The following is a 22,414-nucleotide window of genomic DNA, read 5'->3' as shown; positions in this document are numbered from 1 at the left end:
AACCTAAGAGCCCTGATAAAATCTGCTTTCTGATTCAATCCAGAAGCACAGAGAAGAAAGTAACATAACTACAAAAAGGGCTGATATCTGACTTGTAAAACTTTGTTTGCACCTGTATAAACATCACATGCTGGATATCTGCTTAAACCTGAGAGCTGATGCCCAAAGTGACCATATGTGTGAGAGTACAGCTGGATATTGAAGTGTCTGCACTACAAGAGTACAAATCAAGGCACGATTAGATTGCCTGGAATTGTAATGTCATCATTGACTTCACCCAGAAATCTTAATATCTAGTTCAATATTAAAACGTGACCAAAATTTGGTAAAACATAAAAGATGTGGATAATCACAATTGAATGTAATGTCTAAAGGAATCCTCTTCATCACCTGATACACACATGCACACAACCCCACTGTACCCCTGTGTGTGACCCCCTTCACCTCCTGTCAGCTGCCTTCACTATCAGAGGGACGACCCTCACTGTCTGATCACATTCCCTCCAACTAGAACAGCTGCAACATCTACAAACTCTCTTCTTCAGGTGAAATAAAGCCTCTGATCTGGACTATAATTACATTTTAATAATATCTCTATCTTATTGATTAAACAAAAGAACTGTACAGTCAAATATTGCCCTAAGAAACATTAATGGAAAGCTGAAATGAATAAAGCTAAAGAATACAACACTTGCTTTTTCCTTCATTTTAATGTGGTTGATGTGGTAGGAAATGTGCTAATTCAGTTTTTTCTGTTAGTTTTGGATTAAAGATGTGTAAAAATCTTTGACATTATTCATCAATAATGACACCCACATAATCTCACACAGCCAATTGTAGAACAATGTGGTGGAATATCCTCATAAATAGAAACATAATCTTTTCACATGCAGTCACAATCAATACATTAAAATATTAACGAAAAGTTTATTATTTCATGAGTGAAACACACTATATTGATTAATTACACACAGACTGATGTTTTCTGTTATGATGACCTTACAGTTTACAGCTAATGAAACACAGATTAAGATTAAAATATATGTGCAACCTGTAGGTGGCGCAGGTTGCTACAATCGATAGTAGCCACACAAGCACACCCGCTACAAGGAAACAAACGCACCCAGTACAACACTTTCATTCTATTGGCTGAGAGGTTGCCAGGCGACCGTGCATTTTGTTCCAGAAGCAAGCAGAAAATGTTTTGTAAGCGAGCAGAGTCCGAGCAGAGACTATGTCTGAGCATGAGAAAAAACTTCATGTTTTTCTTTTGAGAAGAAAAACATGAAGTCCTGCTTTCAAAACAAAACTGTAAGCAAAAGTATTAAAGGTTTTGAGAGCAAAAAAACATGAAATCCTGCTTTCAGACTGAAAATGTGTGCTCTCCAATTATTGCAGTAAAGTTCCCCCATAAATGCTCTGATGCCTAAGACTTAAGGCAATGTGAATGTGAGAAACAGGTCCACAGCAACATAGCTCTTCCTCTGTATTCAACAAAGGGTAGAAGGGGCCTTTCCACGTTTTCTTCTTTTGTTTCACACAAAATCCTCTTGCAATTATTGTTGCAGAAAAGCTAGTTATGTCTTATCTAACCAAAGTTTCCAGTTCCAAGTCAAGTCCATATAAAGGTTATGAAGTTTCATACATTTATGTTTGTGATGGTAGGAAAGGTTTTTTTGTGACATTTCTCCCAATCACTTTAAATGTAAATGGCATCTATGATTTGTTTTGGAGATGTGGTGACCACAAGATGACAATCTTTGATGAAGTTCTCTCACACTACAGTAGATTGGTTTTTTTTATATATTATTATTGAAATTTATTACTTCACTTACCAATCTGATAACCCAGATAGCTGAAAAGATAAATATAGATCCTCTTCCAGCCTTGTGGTCTGCAGCTAAAACAAATAGATTTCTGTTTCACATGGTTTTCTTCTTCAGCAACAGAGATTGATATGAGTAAATCAAAAAGGAGAGACTGGTGGAAAAAAAATGTAAAATTATAATTCTGCAATAAAGGCTAAACTATATTTAAGGCGTTCTACATATGACTACCTGCATGGCCAATAAATGTGGCCGGCCCTGTAAGGTCACAAACCCACAGCTGTCCATGGGTAACCCCGAATCCTTTCAATTATGATCGCTGCTAAGTCTGAACATGGAGATCTGCGCTGCCACCTTGTGGCCGTTTCATAAAACAACAGTTCTAAAACATGGAATTGTGGCAATTCTGTGTTTTCAGCTCAAAACTGGGAACATAAGCGTTTGAAATTTGACCAAAACGTTGTCACTTAAGAGTGATAACTAACAATATAAAGTATAAACTACAAACAACTACAGATAGTGTGAAACTGGTTGGTTTATTTGCCTTTCTTGCCCTTGCCCTTGCCTTTGCCCTTCCCCTTTTTGCCCTTTTTGCCCTTCTTGGTCTTGCCCTTCAAGGACTTGCGGACAATGTGCCCTCTCCAATAAGACTGGATGACAATAGAAGCTTTGGTCTTCTGCCTCAGCTTCCTCAGCTCCTCCTGTCTCTTCTCTTCTACCAGACGCCTCTTCTCCTGGATCTCATTGTACTTCTCCTCTAGGATAGAATAGGGTTCCTGCAGCTTCCTCACCTCCTCCAGCTCCTTTTCATAATTCTCTTCCATCAGTTCCAGCTTGGTCTGAGGCAAACGTGAAAGGATGTGAAAGAATGGAGAAGTAATGTGTATTTTTTAAAAGCCTCTCGGAGGAAGCAGTGGCCTATTTTTAAGGTCTATGAGAACATTTATTTAAAAAGTATTATTATCAGGTAACTGTATTTACAGGACTTTAGTATTTACTGAAGGCCAGCTTTGAATATAACGTATTGTTAAGAAAACAAACATTTTTATGTCTGGAAAACTTTGGCATTTGGCAGCAGCTGATTTGTTTTGGTTTACCTGAATTTCATGCATGTCCTTGTCAAAGGTTTGTAAAATGTTTTCAGTTTCTCTCCTCAAACCGTCATTTTCCTGTCACAAAAATAAAGAAAGCAGTGTCAGCTACAGTGCATTTAAAAGGTATTTATATCCCCTGAATCTTTTCCTAACAGCTACTTTTTAATATGTTTAGTTGAATTTAATGTGATACACCAACACAAAATACGTCATCATAGTGAAGTAGAAGGAAAGAAGCAAATAAACATCTAAAATTTCTCAAATCTTTTGGGTTACGTGACTAACAGCATTGATTCTTTTTTATATCAAGATTCAAATTTATAGGAATGGGGAGCATTGTTAACTCTTGTTTTGACTGGACAGTTCTAACAAACATACTTAATCCCGTCCATCTTCTCACTAATTTTGATCAGCTTCATCCTGCCTTCTGAAAAAAAACATTCCTGCATGATGCAGCCAATTCCATAACTTTCTGTTCCTTTACATATACAGTACCTTTTGAGGCAAAAAAGTTACATTTCGGTCTCATCTGACCAGATTACCTTTTATGTTTGTTATGCTCCTACATGAATTGCAGAAACCCTTCAGAAATAGGATTTCTGATTACTTTCTTTCCATAGCTATTTTTCTTGCAACCAAATTCTCCCACCTGAACTGTTGATCTCTGCAGCTCCTCCATATTTACTATGACACTCTAGGCTTCTTTTTTAATTCACGGTCTCCTTTCCTTCACTGGCATTAAATTTAGTCTTTGCGGATTTATAGTTACTGAACTTTTTTATTGGACAGTATACTGAGTGGTGATCTTTGACATTTAGGAGAAAATCTTACATTCTAACTCTGCTTTAAACCGCTCTAGAACTTCACCTAGTTCATTTTTTCTTGGTTTTCATATTTGTTTATTCAGTAATGTTTTCTATTGAATTTCTGAGGGCATTTATAGAAGAGCTAGATTAAATTACAAGCAACTGGACTGGTTACTATGATAATTTGTTTAACTGGATCACATTCAGAAGTAGCAGAGAAAAGGGGCTGAATGAGTGCCACTAACAGATTTTTGTATAAAACTTGTTTTAAAAACATGCATTATTTCCTCTCAACTTTACATTATTGTACAATAGTGTTGGCCCATGTCGTTTGTGGATGCAACATTAAAAATGTGCACAAACTTTTTCTGCAAACTCACCTCCTGCAGAATTCTCTCTGCCTTTCTGTTTTCACTCATCAAGGTGAGGAGCTCCTGGTTCAGTTGATCTGTTTTTTCTGTGAGATCCCTTTTCTCAGCACTTAGTATAGTCAAATGTAGCTTCTCCTGCTCCTCTTGGAGAGCCAACTCATGCTCAGCTTGCATATGTTGCTCTTTAAAATATCTCTCCAGGTTCTTTATCTCACAGTCCTTCTGCAAGATCTGCAGGAATGGCAAAAAGGGGCTTGAATGTGTCAAAGCAAACTCTTGAAGACAGGTTGCTTACGACATCCAGAATGATTACTCACCATTTGATCTAAGTTCTTCAAGATTAAAGCCGAGTCTTCTTCCTCTAAACTCAGTAGCTCCATAGTTTTGTCGAGGAACAAAGGCTGTTGTCTCTGAGGTACCCGCAGCTGATTTTCAGCACACAACCTTTTCTCCACATAGCAGTGAAACATCTGAAGCATTCTGATTAATATGCGCTCATTCTTGTCTACTTCCATATTAATCTCTTCTCTTAAGCTCCAAAAAACATTTGGATGGACTCTGAAAAATCTCAGCACATCTCTGACTGAGTTTTTTATCTTCTCTCTAACTTGAACTATCTCTCTCGTCTTTACTTCTTCTGTTTGATTGTCTTTCAGCCCATCTAGCTTCTGACATTCAAGCATCAGCAGTCTTTCCACTAATACCTGATGTGCTTGAAGAAGATTACTCAAGTCCTCATCCTCAACACCTGACACAGTATAAAACTGGATGATGTTTCCTAGAGCTATTGTAATCTCAACTTGACTGATGCAGTTTTTTAGTACTCTTGAAATACATTGAGCTTCAGAAGAGAGCTTCCTGGTTGGCTTCAATGGAGAGCCTTCTGTTGTTGTTGTTGTTGTTGTTGCAGTTGTTGTAGTTGTTGCTTCTTCAGCTAACATGTTGTCGCTTGGTAGTATTCTAAGATTACAAGAATGAGAAACACAGATTATTAAATCATACAGTATATTAAAAATGTTTTGACTGATAATTTACTGTAACCTTTTAAAATATCCACTGATTTGAGGTTTATTTTAAACTTTTCCAAATCTCCACTGAGGACTGGATCTAGTCTCTAGCCTGGCCATGCAAGTTTCTTAATTACATATAGGGTTACTACACCGTGTTCCAAATTATTATGCAAGTGATATTTTCTCAGATTTTCCTAAATGGTCAATGCAAATGATGGTAAATATAATTTTCAAGTCATGAACTATTACAGTATAAATCTAATTTTACTGAACAAAGCTCCCAATGAGAGCAGTATTTTTTTCAAAAAATAAAAAACTCAAAATGAACTGTTCCAAATTATTATGCCCAGCAGATTTTCTAAACATTTTCTGGATTATAAAGAACTGCAAGTGGTCATTCTTTGAATGTGTAAGTGGTCACATGTACTAAAATCAAAAGCTATTTCAATCAAAAACACCTTAACAGACCGAGTTACATGTTAACATAACACCTTTGATATCACCTGCACAATTCTTGCATCCATTGAACTTGTGAGTTTGTGGAAAGTTTCTGCTTGAATTTCTTTGCAGGATGTCAGAATATTTTCCCAGAGCTGCTGTTTTGATATGAACTGCATTCCACCCTCAGATCTTCTGCTTGAGGAAACTCCAAAGGTTCTCAATAGGGTTGAGGTCAGAGGAGGATGGTGACCACACCATGAGTTTCTCCCCTTTTATGCCCATAGCAGCCAATGACACAGTGGTATTCCTTGCAGCATGAGATGGTGCATTGTCATGCATGAAGATAATTTTTCTACTGAAGGTACGGCTCTTCTTTTTGAACCATGAAAGAAAGTGATCAGTCAGAAAGTCCATATACTTTGCTGAGGTCATTTTCACAACTTCAGGGACTCTGAATTTGATTCTCTGATTCAATGATTCTCTCCCCATGATTTTGGCCCAGAAAACGGATCCACCACCTCCTTGCTGACGTCACAGCCGTGTTGGGATGTGGTGGCCATCCTCCACCAATCCACTACTGCGTCCATCTGGACCATCCAGGGTTGCACAGCAGTCATCAGTGAACAAGTCTGTTTGAAAATTAATCTTCATGTACGGCTGGGTCCACTACGACTCTTTCTGCTTGTGAGCTCTGGTTAGGGGTGACTAATAGTAGGTTCATGCTCCACCTTGAGGTTCCAGAGGCTCCATCAGCTTCAAATAACTGTTTGCTGCTTTGTAAGGGCATTTTAACAGCTGCTCTCTTAATCCGATGAATTTGTCTAACAGAAACCTTCCTCATTATGCCTTTATCTGTACAAACCCATCTTTGTTCTGAATCAGCCACAAATCTCTTCACAGTACAATGATAACGCTTCAGTTTCTGTTAAATATCTAATGTTTTCATACCTTGTCATACCGCACTACACTATCTGATGATTTTTGTCAGCAGAGAGATCCTTTCTTTTTCCCATATTGCTTGAAACATGTGGCCTGCTTAATAATGTGGAACATCCTTCTTAAGTAGATTTCCTTTAATTGAGCTCACCAGACAAACTAATCAACCCAGCTCTCTGAAATTAATTATAGTGATTCAAAGAGCCCTGACACACACAATACCATCTATAAATTTAATAGCACAACAAAAATGTTAATCTTTATGACACTTAAATCCAATTTGCATAATAATTTGGAACACGGTGTAATTGTTTTGACTAATTTTAAATGCTTTTAATACTACCAGTAAACAGTAGGAATCTGTACGGAGGATTTTGTTGTGATGCTCATGATTAGTAGGTCTTCTCATTTCAAATCTCAACAACATTGGAAGCTTATACAACCAAAATTATTCATACCACCGACAGATTTGGAATTAAAATTAGATTGCTTCAATTACAATTGAATGTGAAAATGTGAATTTCAAAAGTTTTAACATGTTTATCAAAATTCTGGAAGTTGAAAATGCTTTATAATCACCTCAACAATCAACTCCTTAAAGTTTGCTTAGCAGATTGTTGCACGTGTCCGCTGGTGTTGAGAGGATTTATCTTTGGTAATGGCCTCCAAGTGAGGTTTAAAGACATTCAGTAAAGTTATCTCGATTTAAAGAACAAATGACCTTTTCCTTTTCCTCTCTTCCTCTTTTCTTTCTTCCGGCCTTTTCCTCTCGACTATGTAAATCGGTCTTATGATCCAAACTTTGATAAAAGGGGGAAAAAAATCTATTCCTACCGCCCGGATCGCTCCGAGGGTCAATGTTTTTTTCTGTTGCTATGACGACACTCTACTTGACTTCCGGTTTGTGGTTTCGAATTAGGCTCACTGTACACGGACTTCGCTGTTAATTTTGAACTTGTTCTAGACGTTTTTCTAAGGTTTTAAGGTCGACAACGCCATGAAATCCCTCTCATTTTTATTTTTAGTTTTTTTTATCTTCAAGAAAGAAAGAAAGAAAGAAAGGCGAATTTCTCTTTTCACAAACAGACTCAGTGCTCTACGGCTCAATATCGTTGTTTTAAAGAGATGTCTTATGTCAAATGATTGAGGGCGGATTTGGCGCACACACTCTTTATTAATTTGTATTTAAAATGTGTCAATTAAAAGCAATTTATCATCTTCGACTTTATTTTGAAAATCCCCTGCCGTAAATTCCTTTAGTGTCGGGAAGGTCTGTTGTTGATCTAGGATTTCATCTATTGTTGTTTCGACGCTAGTGTTGTCGTAGAGGGAAAAGGGGGGAGGTTTAAAGGTGGGCGCCATGGATTAGATCAGGTGTCCAGGTGTTGCCTTCCTTTCTCGGTGACAGGTGGCCCCAGCAGTTGTTGTTATGAAGCGGGCAGCTTGTGAACTAATTATGATGCAGAGATGGACCCAGACAGACAGCCTCAGCTCGTTAGCCTGAGGGACAGGGAACCAGTGAATCGGTGACATATGTTTTGAATCGGTAAATAACCCCGTTTCTCTTCTCTGTCGCCGAACGTAGTCCGTGCTAACTGGACATTTGACTGTAGATACACGCACCTGTAGCAGCACAGAGTACGCAGACAGGTAACTCTTGTTAGCTAACAAACTACTGTTAATCCTGTTTGGGGCTTTTTGTCTTTTCTTTTTTTTTTTTTTTTTTTGCACTGAAAATGTGCGTTTGCGGTACAAACTTTGTGTTTATTTAGTCACTTTTGGCCTTTATTGTGACTTTCAAAGCGGATTTGAACCTATTTATTTGTGATTATGGAGTCTGACGACGACGTGCCTCTCATTTTGACGTGGGACGAGGCAAACAGCGGTCTGCTGAACGAAGAGGAGACTGAAAGAGGAGACCAAAGTAAGTCTGAGCAGTGGAGTTGCTTAAGCTTTCCTCAATGACGGTGTGTCTGGTCTGGTGCTGCTGTCATTGTTTGCACTTCCTGTTAGAAAATGCACCTTACCAAAGTAAATGCAGTTAGGAGACAGTGCAGCTTTTTAGATAAAGACACAAAGAGCCTTCATACAAATTGAATTTTAATGCAGTAGTACAGTCTTACTAGTTCAACAGTTTTTTTTTGTTTTTGGTACCAATGCTTTTTGCTATATTAAATTTGAATCGAAACCTGAAATCTTAAAGGTTACTGATTTATTTTTTTTTGTCATTCCTGAAATTTCACAGATTTTGATTTTCTTTTTGAATTCTTGATTGAATATTGTGAAATATATTGTGAAAAATCTGGTTTTCGCACTTCCCTTTCCATTCAAAACAAAACAGAAAAACTCCCAGTACTTTCAGTCTGTAAACACAATACCCAAAAATATAATTTTGTGCACTTTCTTAAGTTTAAAGGCTTTGTAATGTTATTTTTCCATTTGATTTTATATTCAAAATAGCTACCAGTATCAAAGAACCCACAACACATTCACTATTTTATATGCTACTGTTCTTTATATTAAAGGGCAAAAGGTCATACCTCAAACAAAACCAAAAATCAATATTGTGCAGGAAAAGCGTGATCAGTGTATCTCTAAGATATATAGATATAATACTTGTGTGTATATATTGATCCTTGTCTGCTTACCATAATTGCAGGGATTTGGTTGGAAGCCTTCTAATGTTGCAGCTGTAAATATTCTGCACATCTTGATCACAAAGGTTCAAAAATAAATGCAGTATATTGTCCAGAAGACTTGGTGGGAAGATATGCAGTGTTACAGTCCTCATGTTGCCTTTGTTTCGCTCACATAAACTACAAAATAACCATGCGAGAAACAGCTGGCTCAGCAGACCGCCTTCTCCCCTCCCCCAGTCCCTCCCGGATGTTCCTGGGGGGCATGTGTGTGTTGTGTTTATGAGTGTCTGGGTGTATGTGTGTGTTTTTTTCCTGTGAGCTCACTGGATCACTGTCTCCTGCTCAGCGGATGAACAGGAAGAAGAGAGGAATGTGTATTTCCTTTCAGGACATCTAGGAGTGGTTTATGAGAGAGAAGTGTGAAACTTTTTGGTTTTACTTGTTGCTGCTGGAACCCTCTGGAAACAGGAGGGAGTTTAAAGGATAATGCAGTTGTATCACCTCAGTGAGGAGTCACATGCCTGGATACAGGAGTAGAGCTTGAGCTGATCTAGAAGCGGATTTACTTTCTTCCTCTCTTTTTTTTTTTTTTTTTTTACTTGCACTGTGGCGTCTGTTTGTGTCTCTGTGAGGCTGACTTCACCGTGTTTTTCACGCGGAGCTCCAAATGTTTTATTGTTCTCAGACAAATGAGCGATCTGAATGGCTCACATACAGACTCGGGGTCCGATGGTGTCAGGAGGACGCTTAGGCTGCTGCTGGGCCCGAATGTGATCTTCTTCACACTTGAGCTCAATCCGCTGTGGACGGCTAACATCTGGGAGCGCATTTCTGAGACTCTTGCCTGTGTTTTGTTTGTGCGTGGGATGAGAGTGACCAGACAGGAAGGCAGAGGAGTAAAATGTGCAGCTGCAGAGGATCACCTGCAGGAACTGCTCATCTAAAAACAATTTGCAGCTCTGATATTATTTTGAAGAGTAAATTTATAGAAGCGTGGCATTGAGTTTTTGCATGACTTTTTATGTCGGTTTCTGCTATAAGGCAGGATCAATTCCTCTTGTGGTGTGTCTGTGAGTATCCTGTTTGAAGCAGGAAGGAGAAGAAATTGGCATGTCAGTGCTGCACACCCAGCTTTTTCTTTTTAAATATCAGAGTTGAGCTCAAACTTCAACCTCAGCTTGAGGCACATTTCACTGTGTAAATCTTAGTGTCTCTTTACGGTTATCGTTACTGGTCTCTCTGTTTTTCTGAGACTGTTTTGTATCCAGGACTGTTTATACTTCCGGGATGTTTGAGCGTCTGTGAGGATTTGTTCTGGTCTCGACTCGTGACTCTGTCTCTGGTGTTTCCATCAGGGCTGACTGGAATGTTTCTCCATCTATATCTCCAGATGTTCTGCAGTGCTGCAATGCAATTGGTCTGCTGCTAATCACACAGTTTTTTGGGGGGGGGTTTGTTGGACATCAGCAACCTTGATACATTCACATAGCTTCACCAATGGCGTCCTTGTGTGGACAGGGAACTGGTTTCCATGGCAATCAGACCTGTAACGATGAGTGTCCAGTTGCGATCTCCTCCTTTGGCTTACAGTTAGAGCCTGACTGCATTGGTACGCCTATACCTGTCTCTGTACTGCTTATATTCAGGGTTCCTGCAAAATTTTGATATTAAATTATAATTTTTAAGGATTAGTTTGTAAAAAAAAATAATAATAATATGTTTAGCATCTGAAGTGTTTGACTTTACAGACTTATTATATCTGCTCCAACATGCTGACACTTTAATTCCTTTACTTTTCAGATGGAGGAGGCAATTATGACCTAGTGAACAATGCTGTGATTTCCACACATGGGGCACAGAGCAACAAAACCCAAAATGTGTCTTTAAAGCAAAGCTGGGAGATGAACTACCAAGAGGCAGCCATATACCTGCAGGTATCACAAACATGTTCATGTTGCCTTATACTGGGGGTTTTGCACACACACTCACATGATCAGTTAATGGCTTTAAGATCGCTCCTGGGCTAAATATAATGTGCAGATGGATAAACCTTGGACTACAGGAAGTAATAAATCTAGTTATAGAACCAGAAGTGTTTGCTAAGTACAAATGAAGTGCAGTAGCTCAAATATTTAATAATTAAGAAGCTTCCATCTAGAATTTGAAGTCACTAAATGGCCTTTCCAATAAAAAAAAAAGAACTATTTTTATGTCAAACTTTGCTTTGTCCTGTCAGATAAGAATGTTTTACTGTCTATGTTTTGAAATGATCTTGCAGGAAGGAGAGAACAACGACAAGTTCTTCAGTCACCCTCGAAACCCAAAAGCACTGGCGGCGTACCTGTTCGCCCACAATCACCTGTTCTACATGATGGAGCTGGTGACGGGTCTGCTGCTGCTGATGCTGTCGCTGTGTGAAGCTCCCGCCGTCCCCTCGCTGCGCTTGGACGTCTACGTGAGTTTTTATCTGACATTGGACTTCTTTTAAAGTTCATCGTCTCAACTCCAGCTAACCCAAATAACCCCAAAAATGGCCTCTGATTTTTCATACAGTGACAAAAGTCAACAACATATTTGTGAAGTAAAAGGAGGTGGATAAATAGTTTTCCTTTTTTTTGTCCAATTAAAATTTTGAAAACAGTGGAGTATGGTTTTCCTCAAAGTCAAGGATACAATGGCTTGTAATACATCACGGAGGCCTGTTAAATCCATCATCTGGAAATAGAGAACGGCTACCACAACCGCTAACCAACAGAGACATAACCTTCCTCCTAAACTAACAGACTGGGCAAGGAAAGGATTAATCAGAGAAGCAGCTAAGATTGTAACTCTGGAGGAGCTGCAGAGATCCACAACACCAGAAAGAAACCTAGTGATCCTCAATAGCTAGCCAGAGATGCAATGGAACAGTTTACAGTAAATGTATGAGTAAGAATGGCCCTCAGAACCAATTGAGATTTAGAAACTTGATATTCACAGATAGAGCTTGAACTGTTTTGCAAAGAGGAGTGAGGAAAGGGTTTAGTATATTGACATGCAAAGCTGGTAGACACAAATAAAAGATATGCAGCTTGACTTGGTGAGGCTGAAGGCAAATACACGCCACTCTTCAGATTTTTATGTATAAAACTATTTGTCATTTTCTTGTCTTTTGACAATCATACCCTAACCCTCCTTGTTGAAGTTATTTGCTGTAGAGACAAAATTCTCCAGGGAGTTTGGATACTTTTTCAAGTGTTGTATTTGTTACTTAATTATCTGTAGAAATCAGCTTCATTGTACTCAAGCACTTCTTTAGACCCAGTTGTGTGTAAAAGCTGTTGTGTGTGTGATTCCTCTGTAGGTTCATGCCACTCTGGAGCTGCTGGCTTTGCTTCTGGTGGGATTTGAGCTCTGCATGAAACTTCGCTGGCTAGGCTTCCACACGTTTATACGACACAAGAGGACCATGGTGAAGGTGCCCTGACATCTCTGATATATTCTGTGTCTGCAAGCTTCATACATGTGTAACTGGTAAACATTTGGTTACTACATTGTTTGTTTTGTTTCATCTTTCTGTTGCAGGCGTGTGTGCTGCTGCTGCAGTTTGTAGAGGCCATCGTGGTTCTGATCAGACAGACGTCTCACATGCGAGTGACCCGAGCTCTGAGACCGATTTTCCTGGTGGACTGCAGATATTGCGGTGCTGTGCGCAGGTGGCTGATTATCTAAACGCGTGCACACACACACACACACACACACACGCACATGAACATGCTCACGCAGGTGAAGCAGCTGCTACTTTACAGGGTTCCTATGCAGTCTTTATAAATGTAGAATTTGAAAATTATTTGTAGTCCATTTCCTTTTTTTCTTTGTTTCTTTCTCTCCTTCTTTGCATCTTTCTTCCTTTCTTTGATGTGTTTTATTGAATTACGCAAGTGTGCACACTAAAAAGATGTTACTAAATTCATATGATTGATTATTGTCAATCATCTTCTGACAATGTATCTTTCGATCCAAACAGAAACTTGCGTCAGCTCTTCCAGTCTCTCCCATCTTTCATTGACATCCTCCTGCTCCTGCTTTTCTTCATGGTCATATTTGCCATCTTGGGTAAGAATTAGTTTTGATTTAAATTTCGCCTGTTCTGATTTTTAAATGGAGGTAATAACATGATCTGGTTTAAATTTCCTCCAGGTTTCTGTCTCTTCTCTACAAACACAGCTGACCCGGTATGTCAACTCATTGGTTTGCCTGACTGTAGTTTATAATCGTTATGCCAGTACGGTTTGGTTCCTCTCTTGTTGTGCAACATGCATGTGTTCACTCAGACTCTGCCCTCTCACCACAGTACTTCAGCTCTTTGGAGAACAGCCTCGTCAGCCTGTTTGTGTTGCTTACCACAGCAAAGTAAGCAGAAAATATTATTTGGTAATTTTTTTCCATACCTGATGTCCAGTTACTATTTTCTAGTTCTTCCACAATTGCATTTTCTGAATGTTTTTAGGCTGTTTTTGATTTTGGTCCGTATGGCTGAATTTTTCTCTCGTAGTTTTCCTGATGTGATGATGCCAGCATACTCTAAGAACCGCTGGTCCTGCGTGTTCTTCATCGTCTACCTTTCCATAGAACTCTACTTCATCATGAACCTGGTACAAAGATTTTCACTCCTTTAAAACAGACTTCACTTCCATTAACATCAAAGCAATCATACCTTTCCTACAATTATAACTTCAATACATTTTATTCAAATTTTATGATGGAGCCACATAAAGTTCAGCTTGATTTGTGAAGAGAAAGAAGGGAGTGTAATACATCAATTCCAATTTTTTACAATTGAAATCTGAAAATGAGCATCTGTATTCAGCCCCTTTTTCTCTGAAGTAACCTGTAAGAAACAAAAAAGTTCTGTTTGTTCATTTCACTAAAGTTAAATGTTGTAGTGAAGTAGTTGCAATCCGACATACATATAGCTCCTAGCAAAACTGTTCTCACCTCTTAGAGACATTTTCTGTTGTTAAACCCACACACCTCAATGGGACCAACACAAAATAGTGCATAATTGCTTAATTAAAAACTAAAAAGCTTTGTATGCATTTGTGTTTAGCCCCAATTTACTTGCATGCCCCCAAATAAAGTTAAGATCTGCAAAGCTGGTAGAAGTGTATCTCAAGTCTTGCTGCTGCTAAAATGGATCTGGCAATGGGATGAGCTTAATTTCACATTTTAATTTGAGATATTAGAGTAAAGGAGGGTTCAGAAAATTGAAAACATCATTCTCCTTTCAGTTTAGAATCTTTCACTATATTTCCATTGGCCTATCACATAAAATCCCAATAAAATACATGGAAGTCTGTGGTTCCAATTTGACATAATGCAAACAGGAAAGAGTATAACTACTTCTTGCCAGGCAGTAAATAAAACTCTTTAATAGGATTTTTTTCTCATATTCCCCACCCAGCTCCTCGCCGTTGTGTTTGATACATTTAATGACGTGGAGAAGATGAAGTTTAAGTCTCTGTTGCTTCATAAACGCTCTGCTATTGACCACGCCTTCCAGCTGCTGGTTAGCCGGCAGGTATGTGGGTTGATTTTGGTACAAGGAATGTGTTTTGCCTTGGTCTCTATGGCTCTGGGAAGTTGTTGATAACATTTAAGTGCTTTGCTGTTTTTCTTTTCCCTCCAGAGGCCGATGGGAGTGTCTCTGAAACAGTTTGACGGTTTGATGCGATTCTACAGGCCTCGAATGTCTGCAAGAGACCGTTTTCTCACATTTAAAGCTCTGAATACATCAGGGGCTCCAACGCTTAGGTAATGTCTTTTTTTTTGTTCTTGTTTATATATATATATATATATATATATATATATATATATATATATATATATATATATACAAATGTCCTACTTTGAAATTTACTGGTTTGAGTATATGATTAGATTTTTTTTTTTTGTTACAGCCTGCAAGACTTTTATAAGTTTTATGAGGTCATTGGATTAAAATGGAAGGTAATTATCTTTGTATGCTTTGTTTTATGATGAGAACAATGTTTATTTAATGTTGCTTTGGCTGACTGTGATGTGCTCATTCTCTAAATGTTTTTCAGCCGCGACGAAGTCGAGAACACTGGTTTGACGATCTTCCTCATACAGCCTTCCTCATTTTCAAGGGTAAGTTCTCAGTTCTTGTGAAGAGAGGTAACAAAATCAACGTCATGATTCCCCATACAGTGACTTGCAAATTTATGCAAACTTTTTGAAATTTTTACCATCTTTGTTGGTTTGCAACCTCAAATCTCAATGTTTAATTGGATTTTTTGTGAAGAATTAACACAGACAAAAATGCACAACTATGAAGTGGAAAGAAAAAAAATCCAATTATGGTTTTTGGGGGTTTTTGCAAATAAAATACTGACAAGATTGGCACAAGTTTGCATTTAGCTCTCTTAACCCAATACTTTCTAGAACCAGGTCCAACTCTACCAACTTCGCACACCTAGAACATTCTTCTTTGCAAATTTGGCTCAAGTTCAGTCAAATTAGATGGACCTCTTCTGTGAACATCAGTTTAGAAGTCCTGCTTGAGATTCTCAATTGGATTTAGGTCTTGACTTTGACTGGACCATCATAAAATATAAATATAATTTGATTTAATCCATTTAATTGTAGCTCTGATTGCATGTTTAGAGTAGTTTTGCTGATGGTGGGTGGACATGTTCTTGGGTCTGAGGTCTTTTACTATTAAAACCTCTAACAGGTTTTAATTTAGGATTTGCCCAAATGTAGTTCCATTGATGTTCCCAACAAGAAGATCAATGGAACTTCAGAGTTTCCTGCCAGTTGTGGTAGAAAATATTGATAAAACTCGTTAACAGATTGTAAAAATGTTAATAAATGGCTGATTCAGCATTCAATGAGTACTTCTCAAAGTTAAATAATATTGAACATCTTTTCACATCGATGTAATTTGGCAGTATACAGATAAAATCTGCTTTGACTTGATTTATGAAATAATATTTAACACACAACTATTCATCTTGAAGTTTCTATTTATGTGGTCCTTCATAGTCAAGAGGGCCACATAAAAAGCTTTGGCGGGCCAGATTTGGCCCCTGCGCCTCGTGTTTGACATATAGCTGTCATCTGTCATCATACAGTTCACTGTCATCTGGAGGGACAGCCAAATCTCCAAAGGATCGAATTTGAGCCATAATCCATGCAGTTTAAGGTGGTTTAAGATGGATTGATTATTTCTCTGCAAGATGTTTACAGGTTTTCATATTATTTAATAGCCTATATAACCTTCTTTATACTTTTGCAAAACTTTATTCCTGGCCCTGCTATGGTCCTTGGTCTTTATGATTTTGTTTGTCAGAGTTACAATTGGATTCTGTTCACTAATTCAATAATTCCTGAAAGCAATGTGTTAAGCAAATGAATAAGTCTTACCTAAGGTGAAACACTGAGTCAGCCAAGAACAATCAAAATGAATTTTGATTATTAAGAAATTAAGCAAAGAAAATTAGCAATGACTCCCCTGGCTAGTTTAGGGAAGTGAAGAAAAGATGAAAGTATATCGCTTTTAACATCCACCAGCCCTCTTACAAAGAACAAAGATGGGAGGAAAAAAAGGAGTATCCCACCAGTTTCAGTTTACTTCACCACTCTGGTATTTGTACCTGCAGACTGTGACCCTGAACAGTTCAAACCCAGTTCAGAAATATCTTTTATTATGTGTTTCCAGCGAGCTTCATCCAACACGAAGGGTGCTTTATAGATAAAATTTATGGATTTCTTGATTGTCATACCAAATGTTTAGGGATTTCAGAATAAAGGGGGCAAAATTAAACCTACACCACACTTAGATTTTTATTTATTTATTTATTTATTCAATTTATCCATTTTAAGCTCCCACAGACAGCATTGAAGTTTGTGGTCGTAACATAAAATGGCTCAAAAAGTTTAAATACTTTTGCGAGACACTTTGTATATGCACTTTTGTCCTCTTTAGGCATCCACCTGGTGGTGAAATCTAAGGCCTTCCAGTACGCCATGTGTAAGTATCATCAACATCATCACAGCTCTCCCAGCTTTTGCCTGTTCAAACTCACACACTGAAGCCTTGGTGTTAATGTCTGCAGATGTGGTGGTGGCCATTAATGGTGTGTGGATCCTCGTGGAGACGTTCAGAATGAACAGTAAGACCTCTCCAGCAAACACACAGACGCATCATATGAAAACAGAATCCTACCTGACCTCCGACCTTCCTCCGGTTCTGCAGGTGGATTCTCTTGGTCTGAATCCGTTCCCGTGAGTTACATCGTTTTCCTGACGAGTGAGTAGAAATCTGCTGCTTCCTTCTCACTGACAGACGTAGCATAGATTTAAAAACTGCACGATTGGATGTAGGTGATTGCAGCTGCCACTAATTCCTCCTCTGCTCCGTCCTGGTTTTAGTTTACGGTGTGGAAGTGCTGCTGAAAATAGCAGGTTTGGGGCCGTTGGCTTATTTCAGCTCTGGCTGGAACCTGTGAGTGAAACCCTGCCTGAAAAAAATCAAGCAGAAAAATTAAATGTTTTATGAATAGGTATAGAAAACATTCTATTTCAGTGTTCCTCTGCTTTTCACTGTCCAGGTTTGACTTCTCTGTGACTGTGTTCGCCTTCTTGGGGCTGATCGCTCTGGCTTTCAAAATGGAGCCATTCTACTTCATTGTAGTTCTTAGACCATTCCAATTGCTCCGGTTTGTTTTCCTCGTTTTACAATCAGGCCACATGTTTATAGTTCATTTTATTTAGATCCAGTTTTGGTTTTCAACTCACATTTCCACGCTCCTGTTCTCCCAGACTGTTCAAGATAAAGCTGCGGTACCGCAACGTGTTGGACACCATGTTTGAGCTCTTCCCCAGGATGGCCAGTCTGGGCCTGACTTTAATCATCTTTTATTACTCCTTTGCCATAGTGGGTATGGAGTTCTTTGCAGATGTGGTTTTCCCAAACTGCTGCAAGTGAGTGTCACTGTTGTCTGAGGAACTTTAATTTTGCAAATTGGTGAGTAAATATTAAAATGTCCTTTTTGTTGTACTTTTTTTTTATTGTCATTTTAGCACCAGCACAGTGGCAGACTCCTACAGACAAATCAACAAAACATTTGGCAACAAAACAGTGTTGGATGAAGGCTATTATTATCTCAACAATTTTAACGACATCCTCAGCAGCTTTGGTAATTCTTTCTATTATTTTTACCTTTCAGTACCTTCGTGAAGTCAGATTTTCCTTAATTTGCTGTGGGAGCCTGACTAAAACTACCCCATCCTCCACTGATCGCCAGAGGGCGCTGCTCTAAGCACTGAATGTTTCATTTGCGCATGTGTCGCTCGAGTAGTAATACCAAGAAGTCACACCTGTGACACAGATGTCTCTGAACCTCAGCCAGCCGAACATCCAAGGCTCTGTTCCTCATTTTTCATGCATATGCATTTCAGCCTCTTGGTTCTTGGATCATATAGTTGTTATCGGACATTGTTGGCTGCTGGCTGCATTGTTGGCATCGCTTGCACCTAATTCCAATCACGACTTCTGTCCACTGTGCTTATTTTACACATTGTGGACAATTTTAGCCAACTTTAAGATAAGAGTTTTGGGTTAAGCTAACGGTGCCAGTATGTTTTTTTTGTTTGTTTTTTTTCCATCCTGCAGTCTGAATGTAGCTGACTGTCGGCCTCTTGATTTTCCACTATTTAGCAATGAACGATGATGGTAGCGGTCACACCTCTTCTTCCTATATTAGGCCATTTTCTGCTTGTGGTTGGACATAGCTCAGTTTTGAACTTGGATGTCTTCCACTGTTGTGCGGACTGTGGGACCGCAGTCAGAAACTCCCTGCATGAACTGCAGTGTCATGTCCCGTGCTGTGAGGGTGGCTCGGCTGGCCCAGTTGCATCCTGAGGTTGACAATGACCTTTCAACTTCTGGGTTGGTGGCCCCACCTACAGGCTCTACAGCTCTGGAATGAGGCCACAGTCACTGTTTCTCCTTCTAGGAAGAGGCAAGCTAAGTCTGACCAACCCTTTCCACAAGAGTTGAGCAGTTGTCTGCAGTAGTGAAATCCCTTTTTCTTGCACGCCAGATGGATACTTCAATGACTGGCTTCTCTTCTCCACCCTTGGCTGTGGAGGAGGACGTGTCTCTGGCTGCCTCTGCCTCTCACTTTAAGAGTGAGGAGATACAGTCATCATGTGTTTCAGAGACTGGGTCATTCTCATCTGAGAGTGCAGCTAGTGTTAGAGGCAGTTAGTTTTGACTGCAGTGAAGGTGACTGTAATCATCGACAGTGAAAGTGTGCTTCTCCTTCCTCAAAGTCATCTTGGAGAAGTTGCCTGATTCCATCTAAGACAAACACTTTTCTTGGGGTGAATTTGGATTCAGCCTCCATGAAGACTCGTTCATCTGTTTGAAGCGTGAGCAGCATACTCCAAACGGTCAGTCAGTTCAGGCTGGGTCAGTCAGTTTCCCCATGTCACCTTCTTACAGCTGCTAGGCTGTAAGAAGTCACTCTGGTTGTCCCCTTAAGTCTGATGTCACTGCACCCTTTGCAGTGACACAAACACTGCATTTGTGCCTGAAGTCTTATCACATTCTCATTGTAAGCAGCCATCGAAATTGGCAAAGTTTCGGCCTGGGTAAGGAGTGGCCGGGAATAGATTTTGGTTCTGCTGGAAACAATATGTGCTGCTCCGTCATGGGCTTTCCCAAGCACGTTCACCAGATTTTACAATGTCAGTGTGGCCACCCTCATCCTCTGAGCCAGGTTCTTCTGTAAGCGTCCTCTGGGCGTTCTCAGTGAGGTATGTCCTCAGGATTCCTTGCAACATTGCTGGTATTAGTCATTCAGTGCTTTCAGCACTCCCTTCTGGCGGTCATCAAGGAATCATAGAACCGTAGTTACATGTATAACTTTTGTTTTATGTTGCATCTTTTAAACACATTTCACTATAACAAACAAATTTCTTTGCACACCTTTCTTTGCGTGCTTTTAGTCATCTCTAGTTATGAGGAGACATAACTAGTTAATCTTTTGAGATGGTTTTTCTAATACTGAATGTTAAAATATTTTGTTATCTAAACAATACAAAGACGTTTTATAAGAAATTGCTTATGGGTTGTTGTTTTTTTTAAATTGAGCATTAAAAAAACTGAAATAAAGTCTGTTCTTATGAATGTAAATATGAACAAATAAATGGTCCCATATGCCAATGTGTCTTGTAAGTATATCGAAAATAGTATTTTGAAGGCGATAGTTGTATGATCTGTAAGTTGGCTTTAAAAAAAAAACACTTCTCACTTTTTCCCTGCAGTGACGCTGTTTGAGCTGACTGTGGTCAACAACTGGTACATCACCATGGTAAGGTTTAGTCATTGCTTAATTGTTGCTCAGAGGTCTCCACCCTGCAGTTTTACCGCTCACCTGTGGGCGTCGCTGTTTGACTGCTGCTGTGTTTCTCCTCTCTCCCAGGAAGGAGTGACGTCTATGACGAGCCACTGGAGCCGTCTGTACTTCATGATTTTTTACATTGTTACCATGGTGAGCGAAGTTTTTTTTTTTATTTGACACATTTCTCTTTTGAGTTTGGTTTGAATGTGATCATAATTTCTATTTTCTTTGTCAGGTTGTGATGACAATCATTGTGGCTTTCATCCTGGATGCTTTTGTGTTCCGCATGAACTACAGTCGCAAGAACCGGGAACCAGTGGATAATCCAGAGGGTGCGTTTGAGTTCATGTGTAGTATTCAGAAAGTGGTATTTTGCATGTTTAATGTACATACATATGGGATTTAAGATTTTCTCCATTCTTTCCCCCCTAATTTGTTGGTGTTTAGTAAGATGGGTCAATTTAATGTGTGTGATTGTGTTGCAGATGAAAATGGGATAGTGTTTGATGTAGAGGTGAGGAGAAATGAAGCGTTGGCCACCCTGGAGTTGTACAAACAGACAACCCCGACACTGTCTTCACTCAGCTCTCTGACTGCTGTCCTGCAAGCTATCGACAAGAGTGGGGTAAGAACATGATCTCTAGCCATTTCTTCCTCTCCATCTCACCATGCTAACCTGTTTTGTTCCTTTTTTGTACAGCACACATTTCTGGTTTACTTGGGACGAAGATCAAGAACAAAGAGTGACCTTAGTATGAAAATGTACGAGGAGGAGATACAGGTGAGAAACTGAAGGCATTGTGCTGGATACTTGGTTGTGCTGGATACGTGGGTTTTAAAAAGTCTCCTTTAAAAATGGTCACAGTTCAATGTGTAGTTTTGTAATTTGATCTGACAGACCAACGCAAAGGCGTACGTCATTGTAAAGTGGAATGAAAATTTTGCACCAATTCTACAAAGTATTGACCCCTACTGACTGATTAGTAGTGCACGCCACACTTTTCAGGTTATTTCTAAAAATGACCAAAACTACACATTTTTCTCTCCTTCTACATCAGAATTCTGCACTAGTTTATGTTCAGTCACATAACAACTCAAAATACTTTGAAGATTGAGGATGAACTGTTGAGAAAATGTTAATGTTCCAGGAGTGTAAATACTTTTGCAAGCTGTGCTTGGTGTGTAATCGGTTTTGCCTATTTTCATCAGGAGTGGTATGCAGAGTATTCAAAGGAATGTTTGCCTCAAGAAGATGAAAACCTAAACCTGGATCAGAACGGTCCCGTCACCAATCCAGCTCCCTTCCAAGAACATCAGCTGAACTCGCAGAGCGAACATCACAGCATTAACTAAAAACAACTGTAGTGAGATGTACATGCACATCATCTCAACAGAGGAAACCTCAGCACTTCCAGTTCCCCCAAACTCACCATACTGTAATATCCATTATGGGGGAATAAAAATCTGGAGTCTCTTGAACTGAAGTTGGTGAGAGAAAATGACACAGTTTTCTTCCTGGAGCTGGATTGAAGTGTTAATACACTTTGAAGAACCCCCTAAACAAGCTACTACCATTTCTTTGTGTATTTATCGATTATGAATTAAATCTGATGCCTTAGTTTAACAGTTTCTCTGACCGGTATTAACACACTTATGTTATGTACTTTGATCAAGAGAACACTAAACACTCCTTAAAGGTCAATCCAACCGCTTACCATGTAAAAGGTTTCTCCTAACTGCCTCAGCAGGCTCCAAATATTTTGTATAAGCTCTCATTCTATAATGTACTTGAATGTAACAGCAGATTTTAATAAACTATTCAAATAATGAAACGCATTAATGCACTGTTGCTGTGTTGTCATCATGATGGCAATTTA

General features: G+C 39.1%; 2 protein-coding genes across 6 annotated transcripts; one reads left to right on the top strand and one right to left on the bottom strand.

Moving 5' to 3' along the window:
• Positions 1-903: 903 nt before the first annotated feature.
• Positions 904-9,313, bottom strand: iqcd (IQ motif containing D). Of its 3 annotated transcripts, none has more exons than XM_023343482.1 (5): positions 9,133-9,313; positions 4,415-5,057; positions 4,107-4,328; positions 2,924-2,995; positions 904-2,665 (listed from the first exon to the last, which is right to left on the bottom strand). In XM_023343482.1, the coding sequence occupies exons 2-5, from the start codon at positions 5,036-5,038 to the stop codon at positions 2,363-2,365; spliced, it is 1,221 nt and encodes a 406-aa protein (XP_023199250.1). In that variant the 5' UTR covers positions 5,039-5,057; positions 9,133-9,313; the 3' UTR covers positions 904-2,362. The 3 variants fall into 3 exon arrangements, with proteins under 3 accessions (XP_023199250.1, XP_023199249.1, XP_023199251.1); XM_023343481.1 differs by lacking the exon at positions 9,133-9,313 and adding an exon at positions 7,064-7,346; XM_023343483.1 differs by lacking the exon at positions 9,133-9,313 and adding an exon at positions 7,206-7,346.
• On the top strand, positions 7,752-22,373 carry tpcn1 (two pore segment channel 1). Of its 3 annotated transcripts, XM_023343478.1 has the most exons (27): positions 7,752-8,134; positions 8,288-8,408; positions 10,924-11,057; positions 11,402-11,578; positions 12,467-12,580; positions 12,688-12,818; positions 13,130-13,218; positions 13,303-13,337; positions 13,457-13,515; positions 13,658-13,757; positions 14,567-14,683; positions 14,792-14,916; positions 15,063-15,111; positions 15,210-15,273; positions 17,114-17,158; positions 17,244-17,300; positions 17,384-17,437; positions 17,560-17,632; positions 17,739-17,846; positions 17,950-18,111; positions 18,211-18,326; positions 20,461-20,507; positions 20,619-20,687; positions 20,773-20,869; positions 21,023-21,162; positions 21,238-21,318; positions 21,747-21,934. In XM_023343478.1, exons 2-27 carry the CDS (start codon positions 8,315-8,317, stop codon positions 21,888-21,890), a joined length of 2,481 nt encoding a protein of 826 aa, XP_023199246.1. In that variant the 5' UTR covers positions 7,752-8,134; positions 8,288-8,314; the 3' UTR covers positions 21,891-21,934. The 3 variants fall into 3 exon arrangements, with proteins under 3 accessions (XP_023199246.1, XP_023199245.1, XP_014326098.1); XM_023343477.1 differs by having other exon boundaries at positions 7,752-8,408; XM_014470612.2 differs by lacking the exons at positions 7,752-8,134; positions 8,288-8,408 and adding an exon at positions 10,642-10,732 and having other exon boundaries at positions 21,747-22,373.
• The last annotated feature ends 41 nt before the right edge of the window (positions 22,374-22,414 follow it).

Source organism: Xiphophorus maculatus, chromosome 12 (genome assembly GCF_002775205.1).
Source record: "Xiphophorus maculatus strain JP 163 A chromosome 12, X_maculatus-5.0-male, whole genome shotgun sequence".
NCBI lineage: Eukaryota > Metazoa > Chordata > Actinopteri > Cyprinodontiformes > Poeciliidae > Xiphophorus > Xiphophorus maculatus.
The sequence above is the reverse complement of the archived record's forward strand: the minus strand, read 5'-3'. Positions and strand labels throughout refer to the sequence as shown.

Excerpts from the sequence above, each read along its gene's own strand:
- iqcd (XM_023343482.1), bottom strand. The coding sequence starts at position 5,038 with ATGTTAGCTGAAGAAGCAACAACTACAACAACTGCAACAACAACAACA. Across the intron at positions 2,996-4,106 it reads CAGAGAGAATTCTGCAGGAG|GAAAATGACGGTTTGAGGAG; the intron begins GTGAGTTTGCAG and ends TTTTTGTGACAG. Across the intron at positions 2,666-2,923 it reads AGGACATGCATGAAATTCAG|ACCAAGCTGGAACTGATGGA; the intron begins GTAAACCAAAAC and ends CGTTTGCCTCAG.
- tpcn1 (XM_023343478.1), top strand. The coding sequence starts at position 8,315 with ATGGAGTCTGACGACGACGTGCCTCTCATTTTGACGTGGGACGAGGCA. Across the intron at positions 15,274-17,113 it reads AGCCTTCCTCATTTTCAAGG|GCATCCACCTGGTGGTGAAA; the intron begins GTAAGTTCTCAG and ends TGTCCTCTTTAG. Across the intron at positions 20,508-20,618 it reads ACAACTGGTACATCACCATG|GAAGGAGTGACGTCTATGAC; the intron begins GTAAGGTTTAGT and ends CCTCTCTCCCAG.